The sequence below is a fragment of the Vicugna pacos genome, chromosome 22 (assembly GCF_048564905.1).
Source record: "Vicugna pacos chromosome 22, VicPac4, whole genome shotgun sequence".
In the NCBI taxonomy this organism is placed as follows: Eukaryota; Metazoa; Chordata; class Mammalia; order Artiodactyla; family Camelidae; genus Vicugna; species Vicugna pacos.
Window position 1 is genome coordinate 23,714,847 of NC_133008.1, and position 18,564 is coordinate 23,733,410.

The following is an 18,564-nucleotide window of genomic DNA, read 5'->3' on the forward strand; positions in this document are numbered from 1 at the left end:
GGGGGCTACACTTCCATTAGAGCAATGAAAGGAGTCATGTTATAGGTAGCAGTGGAAGTTTTCAAGCAGACACAGGAAGATAATTCAATAAAAAATGGAAAAAGACAATTTTTCACTAATATGTATGAAGCTCTCCTTACACATGGACATCTATCCTCCATCCTCCAGTAAATATACAGCATGGAAAATCAATATTTGGCATAGTAATACAATGTATCAGTTACAATTTAGCTTCATGTTGAAGGTTATCTGTGATTCTAAGGTCATCTTAGGTCAATCTATTTATTAAAGTTTGTCACTTAATGGGGACTCCTCTTGCAGACGTGTATCTGATAATCATTTTGAGAGTGGGTAAGGCAGGCATTGTGGACACTAAGCTAAGAAAGACCACGATCCCAATGAGGAGGATAAGAACTAATGATCCCCTGTAAATCACACCAGTATGTTACAGTCCAAACTGTGAGAAAGAGCAGTTAAGGTAGTGACATACAAAGGAATATTGGACATAGTAGTGAAAATAGTGCCTCAGATTTTCCTCTGGTATAAAATTACACAGATTGCCTCAGTCTTCAAATATATCGAGTTTTTAAAAAATAGGATTACTACAACTCAACGGTTCTTTTCAAAAACTAATGAAAAAAATATTTGGTATGACCTATGTGATTTGAGAAGTTATTGTTAAAAAAAGAAATCCATGTTGTCACATTAGGTAAATAGGAGTGTCCAAATATTTCTGATACATTGTTGAAGTAAATTTGGGAAAGTAGGAATAAAACAAGGAGAAGCCGTTGGGTGTCAGAGGCAGCAGAAGGCTTACTAAAGAGAGTCACGTAAACTGAAGAGAGAAGTTACAGTCACAGAAATGGAAATTCCAGGAATTTAATTTATTTAAAAAGAGAGCAAGTTCTGCTTCCACTGTCTGATCAAATAGTCACAATTGCCATCTCTGCGGCTTTGACCTATTCAGTCACGGGTTTTCCATCCCTTTGGTGACGATTGGCCCTTATACAGTTCCCTTCACAAACAGCGCTTTCAGAGCTCTCTTCATGTCTTTATTCCTCAGACTGTAGATGAAGGGGTTCAGCATGGGTGTGACCACGGTGTACATCACTGAGGCTGTTGCACTTGAGTGTGCGCTGTGGGAAGCAGCAGAGCTAAGGTACACTCCTAGCATCGTGCAATAAAATAAGGAGACAACGGAGAGGTGAGACGCACAGGTGGAAAATGCTTTATACTTCCCCTGAGCTGATGAGATCCCACGTATGCAAGAAACTATTTTAGAGTAAGAGTACATGATACCAGCAAAAGGACCACCACCCAGCAGGACAGCTGCAAAGTACATCAGTATGTTATTGAGAAAGGTGTCAGAACAGGCAAGTCGGACCATATGATTGAGTTCACAGAAAAAGTGTGGGATTTCCAAGTTTGTGCAGAAGGACAGTCGCAACATCATCAAGCTTTGCAAAGAGGAATGCAGGATATTTATGATCCAGGACAGGAGAACCAGCAGTCCACAGAGCCGGGGGTTCATGATGACCATGTAGTGCAGGGGGTGACAGATGGCCACAAACCGGTCACAGGCCATCACGGTCAGGAGGAAGATGTCCAGCACTGCAAAGAGTATGAGAAAATAAATCTGAGTGATGCAGCCTTCATAGGTGATGACTTTGCTCTGGGTCTGGATGTTCCACAGCATCTTTGGGATGGTGGTGGAGGTGAAACAGATGTCTACAAAGGACAGGTTGGAGAGGAAGAAGTACATGGGTGTGTGGAGGTGAAAGTTTGAAGTGATGGCCAAGATGATGAGCAAGTTTCCAAACACAGTGATCAGGTACATGGAGAGGAAAAGCCCAAATATTATGGGCTGCAGTTCTGTTTTCTCTGAAAATCCAAGAAGTAGAAATTCTGAAAGTCGTGTAACATTGCCTGGTTTCATGTGGTAGAGGTGACTTCTAGGAAAGAGGAAAATAACATGACTAATTTTCACAGCCATGTGCTTTACTCACATGTTTGAAATGCTATGACTTATATTTTGCAGTTGTGAAATTAAATGAAATATTTTGTGTATGAATATCATCTACTTTAGGAGATTCCCCTTTGTCATCGCTGATACAACATTTTTGTCCCAATCAACTCTTTCCCTAAGGGGTAATGTATTCTATAGTTTTCATTAGAAAAGTTTCATGCATTTCAGGAATATAAACTGAGGCAGTGTAGGCAATTAAGTTATTGCTGAAAAACAAAATAGGGCCCTACCATTCAATGGTGGAGAAAGAAAATATAAGCAAATAAGAAAATCATAACATTTTATTTAGTGACAGATAGTATGTAGAAAGGGTAAGGCAAGTATAAAGGAGAAGGTGAACAGGGCATTCTATTTTTCTTGGATATCCAGGCAAGACCTGCAAACAAGGTGACATTTGAACAGTGACAACAAGCAAGAGCGGGAGGGAGACGCAGGTTATGTGAGGAAGTGTATGCCTGCCAGAGGCAGTGCCAGTGCAAAGGCCTTGAGGAAGGTGCTTGTTTCAAATGCTCAAGTCAAAAAAAAAAAGTGAAGCCAGTCACAAGGTGAATGAACATGAGAAAGAGTGATGAGAGGTAATACCACACGTGCTGAGGCGGGAAGTGGCCTCTGTACTACTGCTGAAACCCAAGGCACAGGGATTTCCATGTCCTTACTAAATCTTACAGTTTATTAATATTGTTGCAAAGGTGTCCCATGAATTGAAACAGACCCCCTGCTTAGCACCTCCCTTGATTGAGTTCTGGCCTGGGGGTTGTTAGAGTCGCCTTGGAAAATACGAGACCTGTTACCCCTGTTCTGAGAACTGCTCACACCCCACAAGTAACAAATACACACAGAGCACAGTATGGCTTCCTGCACTGTGTTACTTCCATGTCCTTCTCAGCCCCAGCCTTACTGATCACACCAGGAATGCATAAACCCAAGTGGACTCAATCAATGATCTTCCCCCTGTGTAATGTAGAAAAGGTTCCCGGAAATCCCAATTCTTAAGCATCCCTTGGACAAGTAAAACTGGGGCTCTAAATGAGATGGCCTTTTTCTGGTGTGTATTAAAACAAACATTTAAAAAATCTGCTCAGTATATTGGGGTTGGGAGGAGAGGGAGAGAGAGAGAATAAGAGAGAGAGAGAGAGAGGAGGAATGATGTGGGGAATAAAGATCTAATAAGCTCAATTGGTCCCTGAGAGGCTGTAAGGAAGAGGAATCTCCCCTGATTCTGGCAGCTTTCCAACCCTGATTACGTTTGCTTTATGTCCAACAAAGATAATAAAAGAACAAAAAGAAGTTTGTCCAACAGACAAAAGTAGTGGTATTTTTACGGTGTCAAACACCTTACATAATGTACATCCAAGAGAGAATGAACGGAGGGATAAATCAACACTTTCCGAAAGAAAATATATAACATGTAACAAAAGTTGGGCATTTCTGGTATCAAGCAATAGAAGACTTTTCCCCTGTGCCTATCCCATAGTTATTTAACCAATTAGTTTTTATATGGTCCAGTAGGGGATGAAGTTGGCCTCTTTGTCACTTTTCTGATGTGAAGTCTTTCCTTCGTTGCTCTTGGGCTCTGGGTTTTAATCTCTTTTTGGACAAACCCACACTCTAATCCTGGTTCTGGACTTCGCACAACATGCATAGCTCTCCCCAGACCATGCCCTATAAATCCTGTCTACACCATGAGAATTCTGCGTTTTTATGCTGAATCCCTTTCTTCATATGGTTATGCCTGAAAACGTCATGCCATAACACATTTATTTCATTGTACTCTGTCCTCATTATCAGGCTGCATGTTCCAGAAGGGCAGGGGCTTCACCTGCTTTGATCACTGTCGTAGTTTTCACAAACGTGTGTGAATACATGTGCACTTATACAAAAACTCATCTAAGAGTAGGAAAAGTTATAAAATTAAAGACAAGAATAATGACAACAGGTTAAAATGAGTAGCTTCAAAAACTGTAGTGAGCAAAACTGAATGAAGAATCAAACACAAACTCAAATATAATATAAAAATAACAATTTAATTATATCAACATGAATTCATATTTAGCTTAGTCAAGACCTTGACATAAGATAAGATAGCATGTAATGTACCTGGAACTTTCTGGTACATAGCAGGTGTTCTATTTTTGCTGTTGTTGTTGAATGATCAGGAATTAGGTCACAGTAGATATGAACTTTTACCAGATGGCAAAGTGTGTTTCCATTTAATTGGAAAAGTCTGGATTGTTTAAAAAACCTGGCATAAACGGTTATTTGTCTGGAAGACAAATTGGTCTCTTTGTTTACCCATCTTACAAAAAAACCGGGGTAATACAACATCAGTGTAAGAGTAACCAACAAGCAACACATTTTAGATGAATGTCTAGAACACAATGTATACAATTTACAGGTGGCAAAACAATCTCCAATAAAGCAAGAAACTCAGAGGTAGGAAGATAGATATATTTAAATAAAATTTTTTAATTTTACTGTCAGAAAATATCCTCCAAGATCAATTGGGAAGCAATGATTTGTAGAAATCTTTTGAAATGCTGAATATTGTAGAAAAATGGGCAAATAATATATGGGCATATAATAACAATAGGCAAATTAATACAGCGATCAAATATGTAAAGTTTGTGGAAACTGAGCAGTAGTTTAAGAAAACAAGAAACATCTTTCACATTCATAAGCCTGGAGGAAAAAAGACTTAAAGAGCTGTCACACTGGTTGGGGTTGGAAACTTCAAACTGATAGCAAAAGCTGTACCCTAATTTTGCTGGCAGAAACATAATATGTTACAAGACTGGAAAACAACTTGAATATATTGTTATTGCTATAAATATTACAAATAATTGTATTCTTTAACCCAGGTTTTCAGTCTCAGTACTATTGACATTCTGGGCTGGATGATTCTCTGTTGTGCGGTCTGTCCTGTGCACTGAATGATGTTTACAGCACCCTAGACCTCCACCCACCCCTCTCCAGTCTGACAGTCAAAATGTCTCTGAACATTGCTCAGTGTCTTCTAGGGGAAAAACCCCTCACCTTCCCCATTTGAACCACAGTTGGAACTTAAAATCTCAACATATTTTTCTAGCATTGTTGTAATAGCGATTTAATGATAGCGAATATGAAAGATCATCAAACGTGTGAGTAGCACAGCCACACTGTGAAATATTATGTGGCCCCTGATAGAAATACATTAATTAGTTAATCAAGCAAACTAACAAAAACAGCAATGTCTTGCCTCTGGGCTAAGTTGAATTGGTTTCCATTCTCTCACCTTCTTATGCACGGTCAGCTGGGTTGTTGGACTCACCTGGATGGGAATTCTGAGAGGGAGGTCTCCATGTGGGGGTCTGAATTCTTCCCTAAACGGTGGATGATGGATTAATACCTTCTCCCCAGACAAGACAGCAGGAAGGAGTGAAGTCCCCCAGACAGAGTTAGGACTCCAAAGAAAGAAAGAAAAAAGAAGACCCTTCCAGCCCAATATTACTCACACCGAGAGACTGCAGATGTGGAGATGTTTATAGCTCCCTCTATCTGCTCATTAGCACATTTCTCTCTTGTTATTTCAACTTCTAAGCACACAATCCCCCTGTGGAAAATTGTTTTGGAAGGAAGGAAATTTTTCCTAATGATTCTCTATTCACAAGGGGCAAGGGTAGAAGTCAAGTGAATCTAGTTCTCTTTTGTTTTTTTCATTCCTTCCTGGCCAAATTGCCTCCCTCCTAGATCTTTAAATCACCTAGCACCTTATCTCAGCTCTGAGTTAGTCCAAGTCTAAGACTGAGGAAAACTCTGGATTAGGTCTCTTGTATCATCAAAGCATTGACTTGTAGTGGGGACACAGCCCTTGAATCTCCAGAAAATTTCTGTTCAACAAGGGGGATAACTGAGTTCTTTCAGCAATAAACCCTGGGCATTACATGCATTATTTTCATGAGGATTTTGCCAAAACATTTAAGAACTTAATACCAATAAGTACATACAGTATTGCTGTCTATTTCTCCCTTTTGCTCTGGGAATAGCTGGCTTATATATTCAGTTGCTTTTATGCTGGATGCATATATATTTTTAAATCCTGTTTTTGGATTGACCCTTTTTACCATTATGTAAAGCCATTCTTTGTCTTTTATTACAGTCTTTGTCTTCAAGGCTACTTATTGTGATGTGATATACCTACTCCAGCTTTCTTGTTGTTTCCATTTGCATGGAAAAAATTCTTCCATTCATTTACTTTCAGTCTGTGTGTCCTCATATCAAAAGTGAGTCTCTTGGAGGAAGTACATAGATGGGACTTTTTATAAAAAGTCCGTTTAGCCAATCTGTTTCTTTTGCTGGGAGAATTTAGTCCATTTACGTATAAAGTAATGATTGTTAGGTATGTGCTAATTGCCATTTTGTTACTTGTTTCATTGTAGTTCCTCTCTGCTCCTTTCTTCTTCTTTTGCTTTCTTCTCTTGTGGTTTGATGACTTTCTTTATTGTTATGCTTAGAATCCTTGTTCATTATCTTTTCTATATCTACTATAGGTTTTTGCTTGGGGCTACCATGAAGCTTACATATAACACTCTATAATTGTAATAGTCTATTTTATGTTGTTAACAACTGAAGTTTGAACACATTCTAAAACTCCACATTTTTACTCTTCTCACACATTTATTTTGTTTATCCTTTAATTATTATAGTTAGTTATTTTTACTACTTTAGCTTTTACCATTTGTACTGGCTTATATGTAGTTTATCCACCACCTTATTATATATTTACCTTTACCAGTGAGACTTACACTTTCACGTGTCATATGCCTTCTGGGCTGGGGTGGGGCAAGAGCATATGGTGGTGGGGCAAACCCACCTGCAGCAGGGCTGTGGATGGGCACACGAGTAGGGCAAGCCCACTGACTTCAGAGGGGCTGCAGGGTTGTCTGAACCAGGGAGGGCCTCCGGCTGCATCAGGGTCATGGAAGAGCATGTAAGCCTTCTGGCTCCGGTGGGGCTGTGATGAAGTCCAGAGCCAGGCCAAGTTTGATGGCTGTTGTGGGCCTGTGGATAGTCATGGGTGAGGGATCTCTGCAGCTTGCAGGGTCATGGGAGAGGCAAGCCCATGAGCTGGGCAAGCCCAGTGGCCATAGCATTGACGTGAGAGAGTGTGGGAATGGGGCAAACTCTCCAGTTGTAGTGTGACACAGGAGATTGCAAGGGTGGAGCCAGCCAGCTGGCTGCACAAGGATGTGGGGAAGCATGGGGGTAGGGCACTGCCATGTCTACTAGCAAGGTAGAGGGAGTGTAGTCATGGCACCTGCCAGTGGCAGTACTAGTAAGGTGACTGGAGAGCATGAAAATGATGCCTGCCAGTCTGTGCCTCTGCACCCAGAGAAACCACTGCAGGCCCAGCAAGTGCTTTAATTAGATAATGAGTCTCCTTAATGTGGGGTCTAGGCACTTTTCAAATTGCTGTTTTTGTGCCAGGTCCTGGGATGAGTGAATCTGTGCATGAGCTCTTTAAGAGAAAACTTTACCTTCCTCACTGACTTTTGGGTCTCCTGGACTTAAGTCTTACTGGTTTTCAAAGTTGATTTTGATAACTTGTCTCTCTGGTGCAGGTCCCAAGGGTTGGTATGCTTGATGTAAGACACAAACCAATTGTCCCTTAGGGGAAATCTCTGTCGATGTGATACCCTACCCATTTGTGGGCCACCAATGCCAGGGGTGGAGTTTTTAGAGAGACCACTTCTCTGTTTCTCCTATCACTTTGATGTGGCCATTTTATCCTTTGTTGTAGAAGAGATGTTCAGATAGCTTTCAGGTTTGTTTTTTTTTTTTGAGAGGAAATTTGAGGTTCCCTTCTAGGTAACTAGGAGATGTGGAAGGACATGGGTTTGTGCAGAAAAACTGTAATCCATGTATCATTCCCTGGTTCCAAGTGGTAGAAGCAACTATCAGGAAACAAAAAAATAACATGACGAGTTTATCAAAAAATTGGCATTGCAAACATCGTTGAAAGTCTACAATTGGTATTTTGCATTCAAAAAATTAATATCCATAATTTTTGTATGGAAACTTCCCCTGTAAGTGATCCCCTGTGCCGTCTCTGAATAGGAATTCCTATTCCACCTTCAGCATTCCCCCAAGTGATCATGTATTGTACACTTTCAATGAGGAATTGTGTCATGCATTGGGGAATATAAACTGAGGACTGATCGACTTCCAGACAAAGAGTATAGGGTGCTGAGAGACAACAGTTCCTATAGTCCAATGATGGAGAAAGAATATAAGCAAATGAAAAACCATACAAATTTTCAGATGGTGACAGATGCTGTGAAGAAAAAGTAATCAGTTATAAAGAAGAGAGTTAATGGGCTTATTATTTTTTATTGGGTGTTCAGGTAGAATGGCAAACATTTGAACAGAGGTTTCAAGGAAGAGAGGGCAGGACACACTACCTGGGGGAAGTGTGTGCTGGTCAGAGGGAATGGCCACTCGTTTCAGAAGATCAAGGCTCGGAAGGAAGCTGTTGTGTCCAGTGGAAAGTGCAAGAGGGAGGATGGTGATAGATAGTGTCAGAGAAGTCTGGTTCCATGTAGAGGAGTGTCTGCCAAAAGAGAGGAAGAAGCATGACTGAATCAGCTACCAACAGGAATTCCAGAAGTGTGGTCACCTTTAGCTTGACCCAATGTATTGATGAGACAATGCGTTTGTTTAACGGACTTTTCTCTTCTGCCAATTTGGGATTTCCAAATGCAGCCGTCTTCTCTTGTATTGCCACCATTCGCTGTAAAACCTACACATAAAAACTAATTTTGTCCCCCAAGCAGACCTCATTTTTTTCAACAGCCCTGACACCTGATCAGCCAGTCTCTCATGTGTACTTTCTTTTTTCCAATGGAGAAGCAAACTTTATTAATAGATTAATTAAATGTAATATATACAACACTACAAAGATTTCAGATGAGTCCATTATGTTTTGCCTAATCTACTATGATATAATGCTAATACTACATTTTGCAATTTTACAATTATTTTTTATTTTTTATTGAAGTGTAGTTGATTTACAATGTTAGTTTCATGTGTACAGCAAATTGATCCAGTTATACATATACATACATATATATTTTTTAAAGATTCTTTTCCATTACAGCTCATTACAAGAGATTGAATATAGTTCCCTGTGCTACATAGTAGGTCCTTGTTGTTTATCTATTTTATATAGAGTAATGTGTGTATATGTACTTTTAATTACTATTGTGACATATCTTTTAAATTATTTTTGTACTTTTCCTTTAAATACCTTTGTAATAGTTTTAAAATAAAAATAAATATTATTATCTTAATAAAAATGATGCCTCTATGTATATCCATAAGTTATGAGAATATCATGATATTGTCTACACACTTGATTAATTTAAAAGTATTGTGGACAAATCATCAGAGACGAAATTGAATCATCAACCACATTTACCTCCAGGAAAGGCACGGTGCTACATTTTGAATCTTAAAAGTCTATTTGCAGTGCATTAATATAATACATGACATATAATACAATAGCAGCTACACAACAAAAGTCAACTCCATAAGATGAGTGGAATCTGTATACCAAGTTTATAGAGAAAGAACCAAAAACCTACATATGAAGAACCAAACGCCTTAAAGTTTTATTTTTCTGTCATGAGGAAAACACTCAAGAGGCACGTGTAAATTAGAGCATGCAGAAATTGAACTACTGAGTCCCACATTTTACCACCTAACATCAGACTTGACATGGCAGGAGGATACTTGGTGGAGAAGGCTTCAAAATACTTACACCTGACTCTAATACTGGACCATAGCATTGGTACTCAAAGAATGGCTCACAGACCAACCTGCAGAATCAGTATTAACTGGGAGCTCGTTATCAATGCAGAATCTCTGGGCCCATGTTAGATCTCTTATGGCAGAATCTGCCTCTGAACAAGATTCCCAAGTGATTCCTATGAATCTCCTATTGACGTTGGAGTTGTCATGATTTGTTTGTCATCTCCTCACTGTTGACAATTGTGCTGGGTAATTCTTTGTGGTGGGGACCACCCTGCGCATGGCAGGATGTTGACTGACATCCCTGGCTCAATTCGCTGGGTGGCAGTAACACCAGTTGTGACAACCAAAAGTTTCTCTAGACAGTGTCAATATTCTTTGAAGGCAGATCATCCCATTTGAGACTCACTGGCCTAGAGCATGAGAACTGGAAAACTTGAAGGAGTTCCCATCAAAGCCAGTCCCTTTCTCAGTTCAAAACTTATGGCAGATCACCTAACCCTTCTGAGCCCTGATTCTGCAAATGTAAAGTGAGATTCATAGTAGTACTGACCACGCAGAATGGATTTTTATAAAAAATAAAATAAGACAATCCGAATAAAATTCTAATCTCAGTTCATGGTGCATAAAAAGATCTAGATTTATCTTATAATTAAGCTTTTTAAAAAAGAGAATGAATAAATGACAGCTCTAAATTAGAGTTACAAGCATGAATCTCCTAAGTGATTTGTCAGAAGTCACATGAAGCCAAGGAATATGTATATATATTTTGTAGCAAACAAACACACCTTCTCTCTCTTGTTCAAGTAGGTTCACCAATGTTATGGGGTATCAGGAGCTATACTCCCTGGAGAAAGACAATAATTTGGAAGACCATGGAACCTAATCAAGACAGGTTCCTCAGCTGCAGATAGGAGAAAATATTAACTCAAGGTCAGGACAAAGTGCAAGACTTGTGAATGGCAGGCGAGTTCATTAGAAGAAGTAATAGAAACTGGATTCTCCTGACTTCTATCCTGGTCTCCTGGGAACAGAATAAAGCAGGAAAAATTGTCTTTGTTTCCAGTGTCCCACAGGGAAGTGATGCACTCAGGGGTGAGAGTAGCAACGGAAATTTTGCCTAATGAGCAGACATGGAAAGTGGTAAATATCTCCCCTGCTGCAGTCTCTCAGGCTGGACTATCTTGGGCTGAACAGGACCTGGTTGTTGTGTTTTGGGGTCCTAAATCTGACTGAGGGACCAATGCTTCACTCCTTCCTTCTGACCTACCTGGGAACAGAGCTTCAGTCTACATCATCAACCACCCACAGAGGAACTCAGATATCTGCACAGAGATTTCCCACACATAGACCCCATCCAGGTGAGTCTGAGAGTTCAACAGGTACTTCAGAAAAGATTCAGAGAGAACGGAAGTGGCAAACTCTTATCTGAAGTCACCTCTGAGCCTAATCAATCTGCCCCAGACCCAAGATATTTGCCATATTTGTTGGTCAAGGTTACTAATGAACATACAGTTCATTTGTTTAATATGTTAAAAAGAGAAGTGTCTGTTGGACTCTGCAATGCCAGGGTCGTTGTTGACAATTAAGTGATGGGAATGGAAGCCCAGTTGAATGAAAATGAGAAAGGAATTGGAAGTGTAAAGTGTTTCCCGTAAAATTAGAACCTATTAGAGGAGTTCTGCAGTTAAGGGGAGTAAGAAAATAGAGTACTGGACTTGGAGGCATGTGCAGTGACCTAAAGGCATTTTTTTCCCCCAACTTTTTAGGAAGGGATGTATTTAAGCATGTTCTGTATCTATCAGAAAGACCCAGACTCATGGAGGTCGATACTAACATGCAAGTGTTCTTGAGACATACATTTCACAGTATCTTCTCTCACCTTGGGTATTCATATGAAAAAACTGTATTTAATATGCAAAATGGATATGCTAAGGAGATTTACTTTGTAACTCTTCATTACCCAAGAGGCAGGGAAGCAATGGAGACATTTTCCAGGTAGAAGAAAAAAAAAATCAGCCAAATCTCATCACCAGTGACAATCATTCACTTAGTAACATGAAAACACTATGCTACGTTTTTCACATATATTGACTAAATTTGTCTGCCAACCTAGGAAGATGGATATCACTAACCCCACTATTTGAGTACGGATATTAACATTTACAATGGATCTGTAGTCTCACTAAATTCAAACAGCTAATATATGGTAGATCTGAGATTCAAAAATTGGTTTTATGATTCAAAAGTATTTTTGTATTTAAGATCATTTACAAAAGTCTTTTACCATTTACATTTTAAAGTCTCATCTGTTTTTGTACATTGTATATTTTCTGTTGTTAATTTTTCTAACATAATGATGTCTAATAATTTCTAATAATTTTCTAACAATAATTGTTAGTTTTTCTGGTGCCATGTTCAACCAGTAAGATGTCTTGATTTTGTAAAGAAATGGCTCCTTTCTCCTTCAATAAATTGTTTTAGGCAGCTCTATTAAGTATTCTGGGCGTCAAGGAGATATAACTGAGGTTGGACTCCAGCCAGAACCAGTGGAGCTTTCTCCTCATCGCAATTTCTCAGGTACCACCTGAGCTTATTAGATCTTGTTTTGTAGATGGAGGGGTTCAGCATGGGGGGGACCATGTATGTAACACCCAGGCCGTCAGACTTCTAGAGGGTGAAGTGCCTGCAGAAATGAGGTAGACATACTCCAAGTCCTGTGCACTGTAACAAGGCAGCCACCAAGAGATGTGACCCACAGCTGGACCTTGTTTTCCTCCACATATCCTTTTCTTTCTTGTCTCTCTAATTTTTTTGACTGGTTTTTTTTTCCAGTTTATTTTTTAATACAGGGCACAAAATGGTCATATTAAAATGAAGCTTCACAGGAGGCTTACCAACTTGAATTTGGGTTTCTACATTCTCTAGGATAAAAACAATTTGATGTTGGCAACTTGCCTGGTATCATTCCTTTCCTAATGCTTGTGGCTGGAAGTGAGAAGAGCCAGGGAATAACAAGCCCTGTAAGTCATAATGTGCTGTACGTGTGTGTGTGTGTGTGTGTGTGTATGTGTGTGTACATGCATGTGTGTGTGTGTGTGTTGTGGGGAATAAGCAGTTCTCTGGGCAGTGGTACTAAGTTTACATACTCCAAAATGTGACCCTTAAAAGGCAGACACCGTGATGTTAACCAACATAAGGAAATAAAGATAGGGCCCATTTCTATTCACAGGAATCATTTAAAACAAAATAAAAAATGTGAAAAGAACGACACGTGAGTGAGGGACTCCCTGTGTCTTGAAGGTTCAGCCGCAGCAGGGAGGCCACCTTGCTCTTCAACCCTCTCTGACACCGTCTCTCCTCACTCTTCCTCTTGCTCGTTCCCATGGACACGTTGGTTTCCTTTGGAGTCTTGAATATTTGAAACAAGTTCCATCCTCAGGACCTTTGCACTGAGTCTTCCCCCAACAGGGCGCACTCGTCCCCCAGATAACCTAGTGTCTCCCGCTTTGTCTTCTGTCAGATCTCTGTTCAAATTTCTCCTTGTTTTCAGGTCTTCCTGAACCTCCAGTAAAATATAAAGGCTCCAGTAGCTCTATTTCATACCTACTTGTATTTTCATAGCACCTGTCACCTTAAGACCTGGTATATGGTTTTTATTTGCTAATTTATATTCTTTCTTCATCATTGGATTGCAAAGAGTTTTGTTGTCAGCATCCCACACTTCTACTGTAGAAGGTGGTCAGTACTCAACATAAATCCCCAAAATGCATGAAAGAATTTTGCTTTAAAAGTGTGTCATACATGACCTCTTGGGGGAAACGCTGAGTGTCAGACAGGAATTTATAGTCATGGACATCACAGAAGATTCCGTATGACTGAAAAATATAATTCACAGCCTTTCACTAGGTGAATGCCCACATGTGTAGAAATTAATCAGGTAATTTTTTTCTTTCCTGGTAGTGATCACCACCACATGGTACCAAGCAATGGTACAGGGATTTCACTATTTCTTCTTCTGGGATTTTCAGAGGAGCCAGCATTGCAGCCCCTCATATTTGGGCTTTTCCTCTCCATGTACCTGATCACTGTGTTTGGAAACCTGCTCATCTTCCTGGCCATCAGCTCTGACTCCCACCTCCACACCCCCATGTACTTCTTCCTCTCCAACCTGTCCTTTGTAGACATCTGTTTCACGTCCACCACCATCCCAAAGATGCTGTGGAACATCCAGACCCAGAGCAAGTTTATAACATATGAAGGCTGCATCAGCCAGATATACTTTTTAGTACTCTTTGCAGGACTGGATGACTTCCTTCTGACAGTAATGGCCTTTGACCGCTTTGTGGCCATCTGCCGCCCCCTGCACTACACAGTCCTCATGAACCCCAGGCTCTGTGGGCTGCTGGTTCTGATGTCCTGGACGATGAGTGCCCTGAATTCTTTGGTACATACTTTAATGATGTTGCGGCTGTCCTGTAGAGTCCTGGAGATCCCCCACTTTTCCTGTGAACTCAATCAGGTGGTCCGGGGTTCCTGTTCTGACAATTTCCTTAATTATGTGACTGTGTATGTTGTATCTGGGCTGCTGGGTGGTGGTCCATTTGCTGGAATACTTTACTCTTACTCTAAGATAGTTTCCTCCATACGAAGAATCTCATCAGCTCAGGGGAAGTATAAAGCGTTTTCCACCTGTGTGTCTCACCTCTCCGCGGTTGCCTTATTTTATTGTACAGCCCTAGGAGTGTACCTTAGCCCTGCTGATTCCCACAGCTCGTATTCAGGTGTAACAGCCTCAGTGATGTACAATGTGGTCACACCCATGCTGAATCCCTTCATCTACAGTCTACGGAATAAAGACATAAAGGGGGCTCTGAAAAGATTCATTGGGCTTTAAAAGGGCCAACTCTTCTGGGGCAAAGTTGTGCTCATGATTGCAGGGCTCAAATAAATGGAGACAAGTTATTCTTTGAATATATTGTGGGTGTAAAATTTGCTCTTTCTATGATTTACTGAAATTTCTATTTCTTTGACTTCAACTTCTCTCTACACAATTTACAAGATTTCTGCTCTAATATAGACATTTTTTTCCATTTGTGCCATTTTCTTGCTTTCACACATTTCCTCCCAAACTTATATGAGAAATATTTGCAAATTCTCTTTTATTTCTTGGGTCTCTGTGGATTTCTTAAGAATAGTATCATCTCAAATGACATATATCATTCCAAGTTTTTCTTTTATCTTGCTAAAAAATTAGTCATAAGTTGTATTACTCATATGGAATAAACTCTACTTGGCAACTTCTCTATGCAGTTTAGGTAACTCACTTCATTAGGCTTTTCTCCTGTCATATATAGACAGTTATTTTTCCCCCCTATTTTCACAAAGTTTTTCCAAAGATCATTTAAGATAAATTTGGATAATTCCCTTTTTTTCCATAGGACTACATGCCTTTCTCAAGAATAATTTATTTTCAAGTGACATATATTACCCCAATTGTTTTCCCTTTGTTTATTGAAAGAAGAGTCATGAGCTATATTACTCATATGAATAAAAACTGCATTGACAACTTAGGCAACTATATTAAATACTGCTTGTGTCCCATCCATATCACCTTGATTCCTATCATTTCTGACTGTTTCCAGTCCAATTTCCAACTGCCAGATCCTGGGTCTCTTTACCTGAGGGATTTAAGTGGTCAGTGCAACCCTCTCTATTCACCTGCATGGTTATCTGAGAGTTATAGAGAAATAATAGTAAACCTAGCAATATCAGTTCTCTGTTCTCATAGTAGCCAATTCACACTTGACTTTTAGATATTCTTTAAGATTTTTACCCAAAACTTTGCCTGATAAATGTCAGCAATACCTTCTTCCCCTGATCTTCCCCCAGGCAAGCTCTGCCCCACAGCCTTGTCTCTTACTGGAATCTACTGACTTTCCTTAGATTTCAGAATAATAGGTTGATCTGTGACCTCAGCTCTCCAATGGATTTGAGAAAATATATCATTTTGTAGAATACTCATCTTTTCCTGTGCTGGTGGAATGGAAGTACATTCCAGATTTTTACATTCCAGGCTGAGAACCTGAAATTTACAACCCTCTCTAACCTTTTTGGGGGAGAGAAAAAGAAAATGTGAATGAGGATTTCTTTAATGTCTAATAGAAGGTATAGTACAAGTAACTTCTCAGGATCCAAATTGATTTGATTTCTGAATTTTGGAAAGCAACTCAGGAACAATTTGAGTTCAGAGAACAAGATATGCACATAATTCTTTTATTATAATTCTATAAATTAGTAATCAAATCAGTGGAACATAGGTGAGAGTACCAATATTTATATTTTAGAATATTTTTAAAGCCTCAGGCTTTAATTTCTATTTTGGAGATTTTATCCCACATGCATATCTCCTGGGAATACATACTTGAACAAATCAGTATCCTGCAGTGTCCATTTAGCTGGTAGATAAATATTAACTTTTATTAAATATCATGTAAAGGGATGTAGTAGTCAGCTTTGCTGTGGTAACAAGTAACTCCCCAAGTCACAGTGTCTTAAAATAATGAAAGTTATTTATGATCACATTAGACACATGCTGCAAGATGTCTACGGCTCTGTCCCAACTGTGCTAGACCACATGCACGTCTTCATCTGGGAGCCACGCCAATGGAACAGCTCCTATGTGAGAGGTACCCATGCTCATAAGAGAGGGGAAAAGTAAGAGAAAGGGTAGAATCTCACAAAGCCTCTTACAGCTTCTTCTTAGGCATTGAGCTTGTCAAGTCTGCCCACATTCTATCCACCAAAGCTTGTCACATGTTCAAGTTCAAAGCCAAGCAGTGAGGTCATGACTCCTCCCACTTGAGGCACAGTCAAGACTCAAAGCAATGGCCGAGGATGTACAGTCCTCCTAAGAGAAGGAGGGACAGAACAAGAATTGTGAAAAATAAATTCTAATTTGGGGCAGAAACAAACACACAAGCATTTCATACTTTTGTTGACATCAAACGTTTATGAATTATATGTTATAGACTAGAAACAGAGGAAGATAAGAAGAATTGAAAGAAACTATGATTCACTGAGAAACAGCAATTCTACACATTCCAGAGTAATCATAGAAACACAGTAAAAATAGCTCAAAAGAGTCTAAAAATTCTTACTCAAGTGATAGAGAGCCACCATAAGGGGTCGGAGTTTACGTCCCTTCATAGATTAGAACACAGAATCGTGGCCTCTCAAGCACTTTGCTCCCCTGGGTGGGGTCCTGGGAGGAGATCTTCAATATCAAATCTCACTGTCTCCCAGGATCAGGTAATCCCGGACTCACTTCCTATTCCAAGAGATTCTCTGGAGTCCCAATGAGCTTAGTAAATGTGGAACTCACACATAGTTGTAATAACTGCTATGGAGTGAGCATCTATCACTGCAAAGTAACTTCCTATGAGCTCTAAATATGATCTATTTCTCACCCCAGCTCCCTACATGGTATTTCCCCAGTGGTAGATGTGGAAACAAAGGAAAAAAAAGTTTTATTTCCTATCAAGAGGGAAATACTCTTAAGACGCACTTGTAACCTTGTGAATGCAGAAACTGAATGACTGGGTCCCACATTTGACCACCTTACATCAGACCTGAGGTGGAAATGAAGATTCTTAATGGATAAGACTTAAAAATACCCATATCTGACTCTAACACTGGGTACAGTCTTGACACAGTGTGGTTCACAGAGCAGGACCTGCAACATCAACAACATATGAGAGTTTCTTACAAACCCAGAACCTCTAGGTCACCCTAGTCCTGCCAAATCAGAAACTATTTAAACAAGATCCCCTAGTGATTTAAACACACCTTGATGTTGGGAGAAGTGCTTGTTTAGGATAGTGTTTCTCAACCTCACCACTACTGACATTTGTGCTGAATAAGTCCTTGTGGTGGGGGCTGTCCTGGGCTTTGTAGTTTGCTGAATTGCATCCTGACCTCAACTGGGGAATATCAGTAGCACTTTCCCAGATATGACTGTCAAAAATTTCTCCAGATATTGCCAAGTGTTCTCTGGAGGCAAAATCATCTCTGATTGAGAATCACTAGCTTAGACCGTGAGAACTAAAAATATCCTTTGTACTATATGAAACACATCCCTTACTCAGTTCATATTTTGGGCCAATCACCTAACACTTCTGAACCACAATTCTGCAAACTTAGAATGAGGCTAATATTTGTACAGTCCACAAAGGACAGAATTTTAGAAAAAAATGAATGAGACAATACATATAAAAATTCTAAGTTCAACCCAAGGTACATTAAAAGATCTAAATGTATCCCTTATAATTACCAAATGTTTAATAAATAAAGGACTAAATACCAGCTCTTCACTTGTATTAAAAGAATGAAAATTTTAATTGATGTTCAAAAGCATTATGAAACCAAGAATTATTTTACCCATGGCTTTATAGCAAAAGAACACAGATTACTCCCTTACTGAAGGAGAAATAGCAATTTTCTGGAGGTATCAGAAGCTATATTTTCATCACAAGTCAGTGCCTTTGACAGTCAAGGGACCTAGTCAAGATGGCTTCACTTCCTCAGGATTAGATTTGGAGAAATCTTTGACTCAAGGCTATAAAAAGTTTCAATATTAGACCTCTGGAAGCCAGGACAGTTCATGGAGTAGTAATGAGAATTGGATACACATGACTTCTAGCCTGGTCTCTTAGGAACAAAGAGAACAAACCTGGTCTCTCCAGCGTATCAGC

The 18,564-nt window shown here is 39.6% G+C and overlaps 2 protein-coding genes across 3 annotated transcripts; one reads left to right on the plus strand and one right to left on the minus strand.

Annotated features, from left to right (window-relative positions):
• Nucleotides 1-622: 622 nt before the first annotated feature.
• LOC102529831 (olfactory receptor-like protein OLF4) lies at nucleotides 623-1,966 on the minus strand. The gene is made up of 2 exons (XM_072946997.1): nucleotides 1,022-1,966; nucleotides 623-655 (listed from the first exon to the last, which is right to left on the minus strand). The coding sequence occupies exons 1-2, from the start codon at nucleotides 1,934-1,936 to the stop codon at nucleotides 623-625; spliced, it is 948 nt and encodes a 315-aa protein (XP_072803098.1). The 5' UTR covers nucleotides 1,937-1,966.
• A 10,013-nt stretch (nucleotides 1,967-11,979) lies between these two features.
• LOC107034957 (olfactory receptor 7A5-like) lies at nucleotides 11,980-14,708 on the plus strand. Of its 2 annotated transcripts, XM_072946998.1 has the most exons (2): nucleotides 11,980-11,990; nucleotides 13,799-14,708. In XM_072946998.1, exons 1-2 carry the CDS (start codon nucleotides 11,980-11,982, stop codon nucleotides 14,706-14,708), a joined length of 921 nt encoding a protein of 306 aa, XP_072803099.1. The 2 variants fall into 2 exon arrangements, with proteins under 2 accessions (XP_072803099.1, XP_015106721.1); XM_015251235.2 differs by lacking the exon at nucleotides 11,980-11,990 and having other exon boundaries at nucleotides 13,770-14,708.
• The last annotated feature ends 3,856 nt before the right edge of the window (nucleotides 14,709-18,564 follow it).